Here is a 17,859-nt window from a genome sequence, read left to right as displayed (position 1 = left end):
ATTTCTGTCATTGATAGAGTGGTGGCCTATAGCAAGAAACATACCTGCAAAATACGACGCAGTTCATTTGTAATCAAACATGCACTGCAAATCAATATTATGATATATTTTGTAATCTGTCTAAAAATATAAACATCTTTGGATACTTATTGTGTGCTCTTAATGAATCAATCAGAAATGAGTTTTCTTTAATAACACAAACACCTCAATATAATGTGTGAAACGTATGTGCATGTCCCGATTAAAATGTAGAAAATTATGCTGTGCAAATCTGCAAACTTTACCTGCAAACGAATGCAGATGTCAAGATCATTAATAAAGCTACATCTTTCAGTTCTCAAGCATAGAATCGTGGCAGTGCTATGAACACCACATTACTATCAAAACTAACTACAGTTGCGAAAATTGTACGTACGCCTGGCCAAGGCAGGAGTGCGTGGATGCATGTGTTTATGTGGTGGTGGTAGTGGTTAGAAGATGAGAAAAGGCACCTAATTTCTGCAACCCTGTCGGGAGCACTGCGCAGTGCCTCGCACACATGCAAACTACACGCATGAACATAATGAAGTATGGTTAAACACCTGCTCCCCCTCCCTCTCTAAAAAAAAAGTTCCCTACAGTGTGCTGCCCCAGACAAATTGAAAAAATCAACCTATATAGAAACACGAATATTTACATGTAAGCAGACGCTTACAGCAACGACGTAAGTAGGAATATGATAAAAAAAAGTGTCATCAGCAATACTCATATTCCTAGTAGCCTATGCTACGTAAAAGTTTACTACCTGCTTTTAAACGACCCCATAACAACAGTATACCTCAAGAAAAGCAAGAAAATCATGATCGGTAATGCGCTCAGTAAGAGTTCGAAGCTCTTGAATTGGATTCGCGACACTTTTATAATATTAAATAAGTAGATTGAAAACAAAATAATAACGACTAACGTATAATATCCTTGTTATTTCAGTTCTGCGTACAATATCGCGCTTTTTAGTAATGCCGCCGATGATTCACAAAAAAAAAATAATTTGGAGATATAAAAGAAATACACGTTAAAGTATGACTAAAAAGGGTTCCGAAGAAAACAAAAATAATGTTAGGCGGTCTGGCGAAAACGCGGAATCAGGGGACTAACAGTAAAGCCACCCCTCCCACTATGTTTCTCTCATTCACCAAAAAATAAGGTTAGGTTGATTCGCAAGTAACGCTAGTCATTTGCAACACATGCAGGGCAATCACAATGCCGAAAAGCTTCAAGCAGAAATTCAAAATATTTCAGTAATAACTTACGGGCCTAAAACACGAATAAACTACTGCACACGGCCTGAAAAGCATCACGAGACTTGAGTGGCACCACAAGATCTAATAAAGCTTACATATAGAGAGGGTGGACACGCCCACACGCACGCTTGCTCATCTCACAATATTAAATGCGAAGCATTGCAGTACTTGTCCCAGCAAGATGTGTTACCATCAGCTTTAGGACTGACCACTCCACGGCATCTACAGCAGCGGAACTAGCTGCTTTGCGTGCTGCACCAGGTGTGGTCAATCAGAAACCATTGCAACAATGGTCGATTTTCAGCGACTCAAGGGCTGCCCTACAATCTGTGCTCTCAGCACTGCGTCGCGGTCCGTACGAACAGCTTGTTTTCAAAAATCGATGCCTCCTCCACACTTCACAAGAGAAAGGGCATCATGTGACGTTTCGGTAGTATGCCCATACTGCCGCATGGGCAGCTCTTGAAGGAACACGAGAAGAAGCTATACTACTTTCGCGGACTGATGCTACTAGTAATATTCGATGACTTGCGCGTGAATTCACGTTTTCACTATGGTGCCCACCAAGCAACGAGACAAATCGTCAACAACACCTGTCCTCTTTGATGGCTCTCCGCATGCACACTTGGCTCGACCGAAGAGAAGCCACCCTTCTTCATCGCTTATGGCTAGGAGTGGCATTTGCAAAATCTTATTCCTTTGTCATAGGAATAGCCGACAACGCTCTCTGCGATGCCTGTCATTGCGAAGAGATGCTACACCACATCCTGGGCGACTGTCCGCTGTATGACATCTAGAGACAGTCACTGACGTCCGTTTTTGCGTGCATCGACAACAGCCAAATGTCTGTGGACACTATTCTGTCAAGTGCCCGAGAGAAGACATTGCAACAGAAAGCGACAAAAGCTCTGTTGAAATTCCTACGCGACACGGACTTCAACAAGCGGCTGTAACAGCAATGTCACACGCCGCGAAAGACAAGACTGGACTATGAGTGAGTGTGTGCGCATGTGCTGCCGAATGTGACGTGTTTATCTCTCTTCCCTCTCTGCTCTCTATCTTTCATCTCCGCCACCCCCCTCCCATGCGCAAAGTAGCAAACCAGCTGCCTATAGTCTGGTTAACCTCCCTGCCGTTCTTTTCCTCCTATTTTCCTTCCTTCATTTCTTAGCGAACTTCGGCGACTTTCAGCGTATCTATCTGTCTAGCCGCCTACGATTCTTAGCTCTCCTGGCCATTTCGATAATAGTATCAATACCAAACTTGGTATGGCATAACATGACTGTATGAAAAACATATTTGACTGGTCATAACATGAAAATCATGACATGTATGTCATGAATGTCATGATTTACATTTCATGGTCTTGTAGCTCTTGCGGTGGTTTCATTCCCATGGCATGTTGAAAAACTGGTATCGTATAGTATGATTGCATGGCGAACACAAGCGAGACACTTAACATGAAAATCATGACACGCGTGTCATGTAACAACATGACTACATGCCACGCTCATGATGTGCTCGCGGCCGTTTTGGAAGCGTCACATATACCAAATTTGGTATTACGAGACGTGAATGGATGAAGAAGGTATGATACTGGTGCAAGAATGATAAACATGACATGCATGTCATGTAACAACATGACTACATGCTACACTCATGATGCGCTCGCAGCCGTTTCGCTAGCTTCACATGTACCAAACTCGGTAGTACGCAACGCGAACGAACAACATAGGTAAATGATACATCCAAACATTATAATCACGACATGCATGTCATGTAACAGCATGACTACATGCCACACTGATGATGTGCTCGCGGCCGTTTCGCTAGCTTCACATATGCCAAGTTTGGTATTACGTGAAGCCAATGGATGACGAAGGTATGTGACTGGTGCAAACATGATAATCATGACATGCGTGTCATGTGAGAACACGACTACATGCCTAAGTCAAGGCGGCAATACATTTTGACGTGACGCGGTGCGCGTGCTCGCCGGCAGTCATTTCGTCCCGTCAGGCTGGCGTTGCCACGCCAGACGCCGGTCCTGCCGGTCCTGCGCACTCCGTTGCTTTGACGCATGTGCGTTTCAGCGCGTCCTGCGCCCCTCCATAATGAAAAGAGGGATACGCAGTGTTGTCTTTGTAACGCATCGGCACTAAATGCAGCATGTCGCATTTCACGCTAGTTGCCATCGGGCGGCGCCGACGCACGCTGGTCGCGCCTGGCGTCAGACTATACAGTGCTCGCATTTTGCTAACGTAGCGTCGCTGTTCCCAGTTTGCTCGAGCGTCAACGCTACATTGGAGTATATTGGGCCCTTCATGATGCGCTCACGGCCGTTTTGCTAGCTCCACATATTCCAAATTCTGTGTTACGTGACGTCAATGGATGACGAAGGTATATGACTGGTGGAAACATGATAATCCTAACATGCGTGTCATGTAGGAACTTGTCAACATACCATGCTCATAGCGTGCTCACGGCCGGTTTGCTAGCTCCAGATATGCTAAATTTGTTATCACGCGACGTGAACAGATGATGAAGGTAAACGACACATCCAAACATGATAATCATGACACGGAAGTCATGTACGGCATCATTTACTTCCACCTCGTAACGGTGTGCTGATTTTAAAGAGACATATCAACATTTCTCATTCGTGCATGCTTCGCATATTATCAATTCCCACTGCACATGGTATCTGCCAATTTTAATTGTAATGAAATGAATCATGTAGCAAAGCCTCTCCCGTGTGCCCATTTCATCGGTAAGAACACGAGTGAATAAACATCCAGGCACACCATAGGAAGGGAATACAAAAAAAAAGAATGTTCAATAGCAAATGCGCAGTAAAACCAGAACCGAAATATGATGAGACGGAGAGCAGCCAGCATAAGGCCTTATATGTAGTGAGCGAGTCTTAAATGGAAGCACTGGGTCACTGCTGCACGCTGCACGTATCCTGCCACATATCAGACTCGGACACTTGTCCACACACCGGCAGTTCGGCAAGAAAAAACCTGCTCCCGTAGTAATGATCATCCCTCCGTCAAGCCGACTACTGAGAGAAAAAAAAAGCAGGGAGGGGGGGAGGGGGGTAGACTTTGCAAAGAGAAAAATGTTCATTCTCTTTCGCTGGGAGCTCGGCTGAACCTCTGACCATGGTTGGCGTCCATCCTACCCCCCTTCCCCCAGCGTATCGTTTGTGTTTGTGGGAATGTGGTTTGAGAAAGCCATTCGCCGAATCTTCATTGTGCGGAAGACGACGCCAGAGGACCATGCTGCCTCCGCAGTCCGCCTACCTTGAGACGAACCCTTGCTCGCGTTCAATGAGATAACAAAAAACGTCTGTCTGTCAAGTGGGTATTCTCCTCCTACAGCCTGGCTTGAGTAGGGCGCTGGGTAGTCACCATTGCACTATTACAAGCCCATGCGTATAGTAAGATTGGATGTGATATGAATCCCTAAGTATTGTATGAGGTTACTTGATCTCAAAGTATATTATTTTGAGTAGTATATCCAAGAAGAGTTAGGTGACCTAAATATATGCTTAACTTTACATAAGTTATTATTTAGTTCCATTAGCCACAAGCTGCACCAGTTAGATATTTTATTTAAATTGGAGTGTAGGCAATTACAATAGTCGTTTGAAGTAACTGCTGTAAAAGTATCGTAGTCCTCAGCAAAAAGGTGGATATTAGAAGCTACTTGAGAGGGTAGGTCAATAATATATATCAGAAACAACAAAAGACCAATTACCAACTTTTGGGGCACTCCTGAGATAACATGGCACATTTATGAACTGTAGCCGTAAGCAATAACGTACTGTAAGTGATTAGCAAGACAGCATCCGACCTATTTTAATAGGTTAATGTCAAGATTTAAGTTCAGTAACTTGTGGATGAGAAGTTTATGACACACTTTATCAAATGCTTTTGCAAAATCTTAAACAAATGCAGCCAGTGGATGATGAACGATCAAGAATTAGATGAGTGAAAGATACAGGTTGAGTCTCACATGATTATAATTTCCTAAAACCATGTTGTGAAGGCGAAAAGATGTTATTTTCGAGAAAATTGAGGGTGCTTTTGATTACGAAGTATTATATAATAGTTAGAAGAACGTGCTGGTAAAAGAAATGGGCCGATAGTTGGTCGTTAAGCTTTTGTTACCTGATTTGAGAAGTGGAACTGCCTCCCTTATACCTTCCACTGATAAGGTAAAGTACCTGTGTGGAGTGATAGTCTCAATAGAGCTAGCTGTCGTTTGTAGTAAAAAATGCACATGCAAAATACAACGCAGCTCGTTTTATAAAAAATTATTTTGTAAAACTGTATTATGATCTATTTTAACAATGTGCCTAACAAATAAAAAGATTGTTAGACATTCATTGTGCACACACGAAAGCCGCCAAAAAAATGTGCGCAACCTATATACATATCCCGATACAAATATAAAAGAAATATGGCGTGCACAAATTTATAAATTATACCTATAAACAGATGCAAATGCCAAGATCATAACAGAAGTAAGGAACATATGCTCAAGCACAGTAATCAGTAATAAATGCACTTTGTATACATTCAAATAAAGGATAAAAAATAAAGTATTTGCAAGTACTTTCATTTCTTGTCCTTATGGAGCCTCAGCAACAATTTTCTCTTGATGAGATAGAGCCCATCACCGACCAAACATTACCACTGCAGTAACTTCTAGCTCTTTCAAGCATAAAACCATAGGAATGCTCAATTTGGGCGTCTTATTGGTGCCAGAGCTCACTTCAGCTGCAACAATCGCACAGACCCTGGTGTAGGCAGTGCTGGGGTGAGGGGGGGAGGGGTGATTGTGTACACATACACATGCGAAGAGATGCACCAGCATGCATAAAGAACGGCAAAGCCTCCACTGGAAAGAAGTTTCTGGCTACACTGCTGGCACAGTGAACAGATAAAAAAGAAACCAATAAATAAATATGAATCATTTTGAACTAAATGCTTAAGGCAGCTACAATATGATGAAAGCTCCATGAACATTACTTGTGTATACAGAAGCCTAGGCTATGTTACAGAAATTTATTATAAAAGCTTTCAAGAACTTGAGAAAACAATTGGACACCACGTGCATTCGTCAGGAAATCGGAATATTTTTTGTTTCAAAAGAAGACACTCCGCTATTATCGACCACGTGTAGTCACTGGTCAAGTGATTATCCCAGGAGATAGCAGCATTCCTAGTCACTGGTTCATTTGCAAGTTTTGCGCTGCTGTCCTATTCTTGTGCCTACAGTAAATGGGTTGAAAGTCGCGATGTGAACAGAACAACATCGACAGCTGCCATCGATTTCCTGCGCTTGTTGTTCGAAACTCTTGGATTACCCCACAAAGTGGTTTCAAACAATGGAATCACATTCCTGTCAGCCAAAATACAGAAATCCTACGAGTGACAACTGCATCACAGTGGTAAAATCTGCACCGAACCACCCAGCCACAAACGGACAGGCCAAACTCTACCTGTTAGAGCTAAAATGTGCTCTCGCAAGATACTCTGCGGGGTCATTACAGCGGCGCATCACACTTTTTTTTTTTTGTCAAGCAACTCACAATGGGCCAGACGGGCCAGGTATCGGCGAATCTCATGTTTCCTTGCGAGCTGCGAACACACATCTCAGCCATTCTACCAGAACCGCCTTGAAAGGTTACACCAGATTAGGAAGACGCCTCGCGTTGCCGGTAGCTCCAAAAAGGACAACCAGTGGTCGCCCGCCAGTTTCACAGAATTTCGAATAAACGGCAGCCACCGTGAAAAAAAGTTTCAGCCGGAGTTTTGGTTTGTTGAAGTTAAAGCCCCTCCATCGCATATTCTACCAGAAAATGCATGGAGAGGCTTTAGACCGGGCATTGCCGCTTCCAGGGATGCAGGGATGCACCCTGCCCTCCATTTTGACCCCCCCCCCCCCTCCACGATACTGGTCGTCGCGTGCCCGGGGAGTGATGGACTATCGGGGCAATCAGTGCGCCCGCACACTGGTTGCCTGTCCTTTGTGCTCCTTGCCCCTTTTATAGCCCACAGTGGACTCGAAAGCCAGCGCTTGGACTATTTGGACCGTGCTGCACGCAAATGCCTTTCTTGAAAGTAATAAAATCAGTTCCCTGTTAGGTATGCTTGGTATTATGGCTATCGTGAGCATAACACAGTGCAAATAGAGTTATTTGTTCCTAACAAATTCAACCTCCCCGCTTTTCAGCATAATATATCTCTCTCCTTTAACTTACTTCCATTAATATTTTAATTTCTATCATTAAATTGGAGAGTTGTGCAAGGAAAAAAAAGGAAGTGGATTTATTTATTTAAAGAATTGTTATTTATTTTACAGAAAAAGTGCCAGTCTAGTGCCGGACATTGGGCAGGGGTGTGTGGCGCAGTGGACGCAGCATTGTGTAGGAGGTACAGCAGTATAGATAGTGTTGAACGAAAGCGCGATGATTCAAAACGCAAAACAAAAAATATAAGTGACATGAAACATGGTCCACAATCTCAAGAATGGTGATAATACACTAAACAAAACAAAAACTATAAAAACAGTGTCCACTAGGTTATTGTTTGGGTAGGTAAAAAGAACTCAAATATTAACTGTAGCAAAAATAAAGTCGGCAATATTAGGAAGCGAGACATTGCAGAATCGAAGCATTTAAGAATCGTGCAGAAGCGAGGCATTGAACCTCAAGCAATCAATCTGATCAAGATGGGTATTAAAATGAAGCGCACTGTAATATATATGAAGGTGTAGTCATGAGCCATGTGAAACAGCTAACGCACGAAGAAACTAGTTGAAATCGACACTTTCAAGAATCTCTGGTGGCATATTGTTCCGCTCTCTGCTTGTTCGAAAAAACTAAGTACCTGTATATAGAGGCTCAGTCACTCTTTCAAGATTGAAGGCACGCATTTTGTGGTGCAAAACTGGTTCGATATAATTAGTTTTTTTTTTTTTGTATTGCCAGCCTATTATTATAAATGCAATAGAACAGCTTCGTTATTTCGCGATAACGTCTCCATTCCAAGGTTTTTAGTTTAGCGCCTTCCAGAAGAGCTGACGGATATGTGTTACTTTTAGGTATTGAATATGAATTTTACAGCTTTTCGCTGTATTGATTAAAGTTTATCTGTGTTAGCTTGCGTGTGCGGGTCCCAGACAGCCGATGAATATTCTAGTATTGGTATTACGTACGTTTTACATGCAGTCATTTAGGTTTACCGAATGCCATAGCGAGTGCCCGTCTTAAGTAGCCTTGCATATTCAAAGCCATTTTCTCAGTATAACAAACATGTTCGTTTCATCTGAATTTAGATGTGATAATAAGACCAAGGTGCATATATTGTGAGACAAAGGACAATAATTGATTGCCTAGGTTGTATTGAAATTTTAGTGGATCTTTTAGATAGCTAAAACTACTATGCAACCTGTAAAACTTGAGAATGTGCTGTGAATTGAGGGGTCTATGTCGTACATACACTGGATGTTCAGCAACGTGCATTTCGTCCTTTTTAACAGTACCCTATTGATGTGCTATACTACAGATATTTTATTTACCTCAACAAACCCTAAATATCATTTTGCGGTGTCATAAGTGCCTTCCTCAGGAATCCTCTCTTTTCATGCGCACCCTATTTCAATTTTTACGTGGCACCACATAGTAAACCATCCCAACGCTAGATGGAGCTACGAGGGCTGGATGGCTGTCGCACCCTGAACAAAACCGGCCAGGGAACTTTCTTTTACCACGGGAATCAAACACACTCTATGCCATCATGAACTAGACATATGTCAGTATCTAAATCCCAGAAAACAATTGGATATCTTCAAGCAGGCCTTCAGGGCAGCGATTCAAATGCGGTAAAACAGCCGATAATTCTGAGAGCGCCCATAGGCGTTGTGCATTATCATTTAATAATTAATAAGCTAGGGAACTCACACTATTGCAACCACGATACTAGAACTGCGGCAAAAGAAAGGTTCATACAGTAGCTACTTGAAATTATGAGAGCAATGAGGAAATCAGAAAGGGAGAGGAGTTATTATCATTTTCTTCTTCGGTCCTATAGATTGACGCGGAGCCCTGCCCCCACCGTGCGGGAAAGCGCGCCTCCTGCTCGTGAGCCGGAATCCTGGGGACGATAAAAGGCGCGCAGTGAGCTCCCTCCATGATTTTTCAATGAACACAAATCTAATGAACTGTCCTTAGTTCATATTACACCTTACCGGTATTTGTACAGACTCTATCAGCAATGTTATCCCGATATTTGAACTGAACTATGACCATACATACAGTGCTCATTCATGCATTGTAAGCCCTATAATGTATATAGTATGTACATAGTGCCTTTGATTAGTTTTTTCTATTTCATTCTTAATTTTTCTTGTTAATGTGTTTATCCTGTATATTACTGCCATGATGTTAAGATAGCCGGCTCTAGCGTAGCCTACCTTCCCATATTTTGCCCAATATAAATAAAAGAAAACTCTCGTTGTTTGGCAACTACTTCACACAGCTGCACAGAGTGCGCTACCTAGCAACGCCCTGGAGGAAGCAAAGGAGAAGTGAGGACGAAGAGCACAAGAAATAAGTAAAACAGAGTTTCTCGGTGAGGCGGGATTACAACATAGGTAACCAATAGGTCCAAAGGTCCTATTGATTTACTGTGCTTCCAAAAAATTTTTTAAAGCAAAACCAATTGCAGATTTCTTCTTTCCATGAGTAAGGTAATATATAAAATTTTGAAAGAAACTTAAGAGGTCGACCATCCATGCTTTGTTCGATCTTAGGTGGAATCACCCCACTGCTAAATAGAATGTCAACACAATTGAAAAAGCAAATAAGAAGTATTTCCTGAGTTTTACAATGTTATACTCAGTTATGTACTAAACTGTGGTTAAATACTGTGTAATATACATTGTAGAATCTCGTTAAACAAATACTTCCACATGTGTACCACTATCTTGTTGCTTTTTGTTTTCCTGTTTATTTCGCTCTCAAAGCTAAGATAGTAGTTTTTATAATTGTTCTACTATTGTACCATTGCACTGCTCTTGCAGTTATGTGAATTGTTGTCACAATTGCTGTCTGGGTGATGTAGCCTAGTCAGGAGAATTTTGGGCATTTGTTATGTCTCCTAAGACAAATGTAAATTGTCTTGAATAAAGTCTGAATGAAGGAATGAATGAATAAATGAATGAATGAATGATTATGTTCCATCACCAAGCCTAAACAGGAGGTGAGAGACATTGATCGAAGGCTTCCCAGATCTAAATTCTTGCCCAGTTTCTGAATAAAGATTATGGTGGTATGTTTCATCTAGGCCAAAGTTTTTCAGTGGCCCAGTATATGTTGAATAGTTTAGTAACATGGATGATAGTGTGATAATGTAAATTTTGGAGCACTTTGTTTACTATTCTATTTTTGCCTACTGTGACAGCCATTTCAATCTAGTTGAGTACTGCTCGAAATTCAGCATCATGTCTAAGGCTGGATTGCTTTCTCCTTCATATTTAGCCTGAGTGGGCATGTCTATGTTGGTGTTGAAGTATTCACTTTGCAGATTCTGTATTATATAGGTCACTCTCATCCCCAAGATAGGAACAGATGAGTTCCTGCCAGTGCTTACTTGTGTTGAATTTCGTGTGTATGAGATTATTCAGATGTCCGAGTAGAAACTAGGCGCTTTTGTAAGCTAAATAGCCATTTAACCAATCACACTATTAGTACCAGTGTTCTCAAGTGGGATGTTGCAATGTTCGTGTGTGATTTTGGACTTATTTGTTGATTTTAGCTATCTTCTTTCGTAAGGTTTTCTTGTGTTTTGAGACATCCATCTCTTCTAAATTCTTGAGCTAGCCTCCCACAAGTGTATAAACCACGAGTTAGGAGTCAGGTGATCCTCTTCGATCTCAGCTTCAATGATGGCCTTGCTCACGTCTTTGATTAGGTTGGATGTCTACTCTTCCATGTTTGTGAGTTCTGGGGGTACTCTTTCATTTATGATGTCTCTGAAAGTGTCCCCCTTAGTATGTTTCACTTTCGTTTTTCCTTTCCTAAATTTACTGAGTAGGAATGTAGTGGCTATATCATGAAGTAGTAATCACTGCCTGCATTAGTTTCTGTGTCTTACTATTTGGCAAACTTATGTTTTTGACAAATATGAGATCGGATGATGTGTTTTGACAGATGCTAGCTGTTACCTAGATGAGTGAGGCGTTCTGGGTCTGTGAAGAGGGCTAGGCTCACCAAATGAAATCGGGTCATGAAGTTCACAATGGTCTATTCTTATATTCAAAACAAAACCAAAACAAAACAATAAACAAAGCCGCAAGTGCGTTCAAAGCCCACAAGCACGAAGACTAGACAAATCCATGTACTACCCATCATTCCCATGATGGCTGAACGATCGAGTCTCCTCTAGTTAACCTTAGAAAACTTTAAGGGTGAGAGAATGTGAGGGAGAGGTGGAACAGGAAGAGGGGAGGGGTGAACTAAGGGGTGGAAAAGGGAAGTGAGGGGTAGGAGGAGGAGGAGGAAAAGCAAAAGAAAAATGTCACCATCACCGCTGTTTCCTTGGTCTTCATACCCTAAGTGCCCAAAGTTCTTACATATGCCACTCGCAAGAGCTGTTAAGAAGAAAAGCAATACACACAACTACCCGCTAATTATCTCAGTGTAACAGTACTCAACTAAACAGTCATAGCGCCACGCTGCCCCTGCAATCTTGAGCCGATTCTAGAAGCGAACATTATTCCAACAATGCAGCAATCGCTTTGCACTTACACACATGAAAGCAGATGTGGTGTCTCAAATATTGCAAGCTCGGCCCAATTCATGGAACTTTTTCTCAAATGTATACCTGATTGTAACAAACTGTCCTCTCTTGGTGCAGTTTGGCACAATAATTCCATCACTGCCCGAACTGGTCCAACATTTCATTCTAGTGTGATTCATTTCGATCACTGACTGTGCTCATCTTGCGAATGCTTCTAGCAGTATACGTCTCCCTTGTCAGTCTGTATCTTTGGCATCACGCAACAGTAGAATACATCAAAATGGGCAAGCATTGCTCAGCTTAACATAAATAAACGCTGGCAGTGCAGCTCTCCACTATTTGCAAGGGTACTCACAGCCTGTGTAATTCCTTTTTTGGTTTCCTCGCTGATGGCACTGTCAAGCACGAAAGAGTCACCAAAGGTTTCCGCCTGAAAAAAAAGAAAACAAATGCATCACAAGTTCCCTACTGGCTAACTAAATGAGAACTTACAGACAATAATGCCAAGGAAAGTACAGGGGATTTCATTAGTAATGTAAATGTGAGAAAGTAAAGTGAACCAAAAGATAATCCACTATTGGTACACACCGAACCTGCGACCTTCGAATAATGCATCCAATGCTCTATCAACTGAGCTACAGTGGAGGTCATCCGCCCCTTCCAGTTTATAGGGTATAAATATGCACTTGAATGTGGCATTGTCAGTAAGCGCTGCTAGTAGCCATGACAGCGAGTGTGGAACCCCTCTTTTTTGCCTGTTGACATCACGTAGCATGTGGTCATATTACAAGTCGACAGCTGAGCAATTGTGGTTAGCTAGACAATTGTGAGATTGCACTGTAGCCTTAAGCTAAACTGCATAACTCATTAAACACATAGTAAAATCAAAGGCAGGGCACGTAGCACGACGGCGAGATAATCGCTGGTTATTCAGGATCACAGACTAGATTCAAAGAAAATTAAAACAAGTGGATGAAACAGAAAGTTAGGTGGGCAGGTGAGATTCGGAAGTTTGGGGGTATGAAACAGCAGCAAGCACGGGACGAAGTTGCCTGGCTGAACATGGGAGAGGCCTTTGTCCTGCAATGAACGCAGTCAGCCTGATGATGATGATGAAAATCCAGCACCATCATCTAATACTAAGGAACATTAGCCAACACCAGCCATCACTAATAGATTTATTGGTGGGACTTACTCATTTTCTCTCTGCGCATCCACAAAAATTGAGGTAAAAGGCAACGAAGTAGCCGACTACAGCCTCCACTTAAATAACAGTAAGCACAATGGGCTGATGTTAGTCAGCTCTACCCGGCAGCATTAATTAACTCATTCAAGTTACCCCTCCATGCGCTAAGGTCGAGGGTGTAACATAAGGGGTGTAGGTACAACTAAAGCAGGTCATTTGACGCCTAATGTCCCAGACATTCTGGTGACCATCTCAAATGTGTACCAAAGAAATCCTTCCGATTTAATGAATAACAGTGAATTGCTAAAATATTTCAAGGAGAACGAAAATTCTCATCACATGGGAGCCTTATGAATTTTGCATAATATTGAAACAGACAAGTACAACGCCAGCAGCTAAAACAACCATCTATTTTGTGCGAACTTGTGCCCGTCAACAAAATACACAGAAGTTGTCCTGAGCTCCTTAGTGAAAACTTTGTCAACTTCTTTTTCTAGCATCTCGCTGCGTGCCACTCCTTCAAAAAGCCACCAGCCTTCTTTTTCCAGCGCACCTGTGTTGACACGTGCAGTCCAGTGTTGCATGGCGCGTTTTGCTTGGTGAATTTTGCTTGTCAGTTGGTGTGACGAAATTCATAAGAGCAAGAAGCGGCGCACGACTACAGCGGGTGTCTAACAACATGCACCAATATCCTGTGAGTGTCAGAAAGTTCATTTTGAGAGAGGCATTTCTTGTTTCAATACCAAATTTTGTTTACATATTAGGCAAAGGCATTTGTGCAACGTGTTTGAAGCTCAAGATCATTGCAAATTTTCTGCTATATACGCCTCCAAATATCTTGAGAAAGTTATCTATTATGCATTTTCCCTTCACAATGACACTATTCACAAATACACGAGTAATCAATACATACTCAAAGTAAAATATTACTGGCATTAAAAATAATTCGTGACCACTGTAGATCGTAAATTTTACATGAAAGTGAAGCATTGCTGTGAAAAAATACCAATTGACGCGCAACTTGCACATTTGCGTCTCAATGTGACTTGCGCAACGTTACACTGAGACGCAACTTGCACCATGTGGCGCTCCTATAAAAATCACCTTCATACCAAAAACTAATAATTGTATTATAAGGATACTATCTGGGGTTTCAAGTCCACAAACCACACTATGATTATGAGAGACACTGTAGTAAAAGACTTCGGAAATTTTGAGCATCTGGTGTTCTTTAACGTGCACTGACAGTGACCAGTATATAGCCTCTGCCATTTCGCTTCCATCGAAGAGGGACCACCGCGACAGGGATCAAACACGCGGTCAGCACCGAGCACTGTAACAGCTTTTTGCACCATAGAGTACGTTCATACCTCAATTGAAAGAAAATAAATAGTTTTTTTATTGCGAGTTTTATCATTTTGATTTTCCTTTCAAGGTTGAAAATAATTTTTGAAGTTTCCCTTTTACGGCTATTAAGCCATTTGGTCATACGGCAGCTTTCTGATACCGATTCCCCAGGGCTGTCAATGAAGAAATTCCAAATTATTTTCTTTTAACACGAAAGTGTTTTAAGCAATGGTCCATCATGACTCTGCTGACGTATTTCTGTCACAGGTATGACTCTGTAAAATATACACTAAAAGACTTCAAAGAAAGAAACGAAAAAGCTTCATAGCCGAGCGTCGAACGTGAGGCCAGTAGGCCACAAAGCATTTTTTTCTTTTTTATGGCACGTTCACACTTGAGAAGCGAGGAGAAACCGAAAGCGTCCGAGCAGCCAGATAACCACGTCTGCACGTGTCAGAAATGTTCACATTCGTTCTGCCCCTCGTGCACACCACCGCCGTCACTTGTTTGAGAATTCAATGCATTTTGCCTGTTTTCTGAGCACTAAATTTCATAGCGAATGCTAGTTATTCATGCAAAGTACTGAAAAGAAACAGCTCGTACTTTTTAAAACGTTGTTTCAGGAGATAAGCCAGCAGGAATGACACGAGCGAACGCACCCGCAGTGGCGGTGGCGACAGATTCAGCCGGCTGTACAAAAGCGAGACATGTTGGAGCATGCTGACTTCCTGCTGCTGCAGCGCCTACTTCCAGTGTTCTCAGTGATCGTAAACCAAACCAGGCACTCAATGAATGCATCCTCGTTGAGGCCGTGAAGCTTCGTCCTGCTGCACGTGTCGCTTGCAGCTAGAGCCAATGCGAGCCACCGCCGACGCCTCTCCTGCTATGTTGAATCTACGACCAGCTGTTCACATCACAAGGTTTTAGCTAGTGCAGTGAAAGCCCTTAAACGGAAAAATGATCCACTTTGCGTAGTGGAAAAGTCAGTCTGGGATAGATTTTTTGGCGTCCTCCTCGCGACATGATTTTCCAGCCGCTTAGTGCGCAAAGCGACTGATTTTCCGGTGAGTTTTGTCGCTTTGACTCTCTTTAATTCCACGTATGATTTCGATAGCGGCATTTTTCAAACTTTTATATACTACAAGGGCATGCAAGTGGCCAGAAATCACGCGCCTCTATTGAATTCGGCGGCGCATCTTTGGGCACCTCGGCGAAAAATGGCGCCGAGCTCACTATGCACCGAGGGTGGCTGAGAAGAATCGAGCAGAAAATGTGCCTTTCCTAGATCAAGGGGTTCTAGGGTTGCGTGCGTCAGATCATCACCCCGCGCGTTGCGATGAGCCTGCGCCTCCACAGGCCGTTGCTCGTCTGCGTGCGCTTATCCCGTGGTTCGGTTGCTTTGTACCTCTTTGATTCCACGGCAAGCTTGCTTTAATGTAACAGGGGCTGAAGAGAACATGAACGTCACTTCGCTCGCTGCCACAGCCGTGTTTACAAAAAATGCACACTGCTCACACACCAAGTAAGAACTAAAGCATTGCACAAGCCTGACTTTTCTATTGTTAAGTGCTGTTGAGACGCTGTTAAATGCTAAAATGCGTGTACAATTCCTGCAGCCACAGCGGTCGCATTTTGATGGGGCGAAATAGGGAGGAAAGAAAAACAAAGGAGGCTTGAAAATGCAGCCAGCATTGGCAAGCCAACCTGTTTTGAAGCCAGCAGTGGAGGCTCAACACGTGACGTTTAGCGCAAGATCCCGTCGGTAAGAAGACTTGTCGATACTTTGGAGCATGGCACCTAGTAGGTCATATGGTGACCTTAGGTAACTCTTAATCGAAGTGCGCTTGTTTGGCAGAGACTGGCAGCCTGCTCATGCAGAAGGTTCAAAACACAACAGGTTACTGAAACCTACCGCATGCGTTTTGATGATGTGTTGGGCCGACACGGTGAGTTCACTGGTGTGAAGTAGTGCTCCCTCATTTCTTTTTTTCTTCCTCCATGGAGTGAAATGCAAGAACGCCCTTTACTTATCTTTAGGTGTGCGTAAAAGAACTCCAGAGGTGCTATGCAGGATTGGCCGAATTTAGCCAGAGTTGTGTGAAACTCGAGATCCTTCTGAGCTCTGGCGACACCGCCTTTTGAATGAGCCAACCAGGACGAAAAAGTCAAATCCACTCCTCAGCGCGCTGCGCTTCAATGGTTACGATTGAACCAGTCATAGCATGAAGGATGTTTGATAAAGGTGGGCAGTGTTTTCAAACCCGAGGCATCTTCTTTCATTTGTTTGTCATTCCACTGAGTGCAGAAGTGCACCCATGCAATATAGGTGTCAGAAACTTTTCGTCATGCTATTTCTTAGAGGCAGGGGTGTTTAAATTTATTTTGAAGCTTTTATTGCCCGCATCCAGTCTGTTTTAGAATAATCAGCCCGGTGGCCTCTGATATTAGTTCCGGCCGAGCGTATGACACAACCGCAGCTAAACCCAAGTCCAAGTGTTAATCATCTTGGTCAGGCTGCACATTCCATCCCGCTGCTTGGCTGGTGCACGCCTTCTTCATCGTCTTCATCATCTGCTAGCACCTGAGCACGAGCACCCGGCTAATTAGCTATTTGGCTAGGCAGTATACCTAGCTAGTTAGGCCAGGACATGCTATGACCAAGCTAACTACGCCAAGTCACGGTAAGGCCCAAATAATTCTAACACATCTTAAGACAGTGCTAATAAAGGCATGTAATAGTAACGGGCTAACTGATGCATGGTAGTTGATGAGGTAACTAAACCATGCTAATCAATGGAATGTTAATCATGAGCACTTCAAGTAAAACTATTCTAATTAGCCCTAGCTAATATGATGATTATTAGAATCAGGCTAATCAGGATTATGTTCAATAGCTTCATACTGGCCATATTGGCGTCTTCCAACAGTAAATTTCTCTTTGAATCCAGGAGGTTTTCCATCACAATGTATTGAGTAAGTGCGGGACAGATCACGGCAAACGTGAAACTTTTTTATTTGCATTTTTTTATTTGAACATACTGCAGGCACAATCGGCCCTTGCAGGAGTGGTTACAGAGGAAAAAAAAAATCATTTCGAAGAAAAAGAAAGAAAAATCACTATCACGAACAGAAATGCACAGCCTGCAAACTCGCAACAAATGATTCCATAGTAGTGCAATTCACAACACTATCCGGTAAGATGTTCTGTTGACCAACTGCCGAGGGGAAGAGT

At 42.6% G+C, this 17,859-nt stretch overlaps 1 protein-coding gene across 2 annotated transcripts in view; it reads right to left on the bottom strand.

Annotated features, from left to right (window-relative positions):
* The window catches only part of LOC119174080 (formylglycine-generating enzyme), a 184,317-nt gene that overhangs the window by 81,599 nt on the left and 84,859 nt on the right, over nt 1-17,859 (bottom strand). For both annotated transcript variants that reach the window (XM_037424873.2, XM_075896248.1), the window contains exon 3: nt 12,450-12,524. In XM_037424873.2, coding sequence (XP_037280770.1) covers nt 12,450-12,524 — 75 coding nt within the window. The remainder of the gene's footprint in view (nt 1-12,449; nt 12,525-17,859) is intronic.

The sequence above is a fragment of the Rhipicephalus microplus genome, chromosome 5, assembly GCF_043290135.1.
Source record: "Rhipicephalus microplus isolate Deutch F79 chromosome 5, USDA_Rmic, whole genome shotgun sequence".
NCBI classification, from domain to species: domain Eukaryota; kingdom Metazoa; phylum Arthropoda; class Arachnida; order Ixodida; family Ixodidae; genus Rhipicephalus; species Rhipicephalus microplus.
Note: the sequence above shows the minus strand (reverse complement) of the source record. Positions and strands in the feature narration are given on the sequence as shown.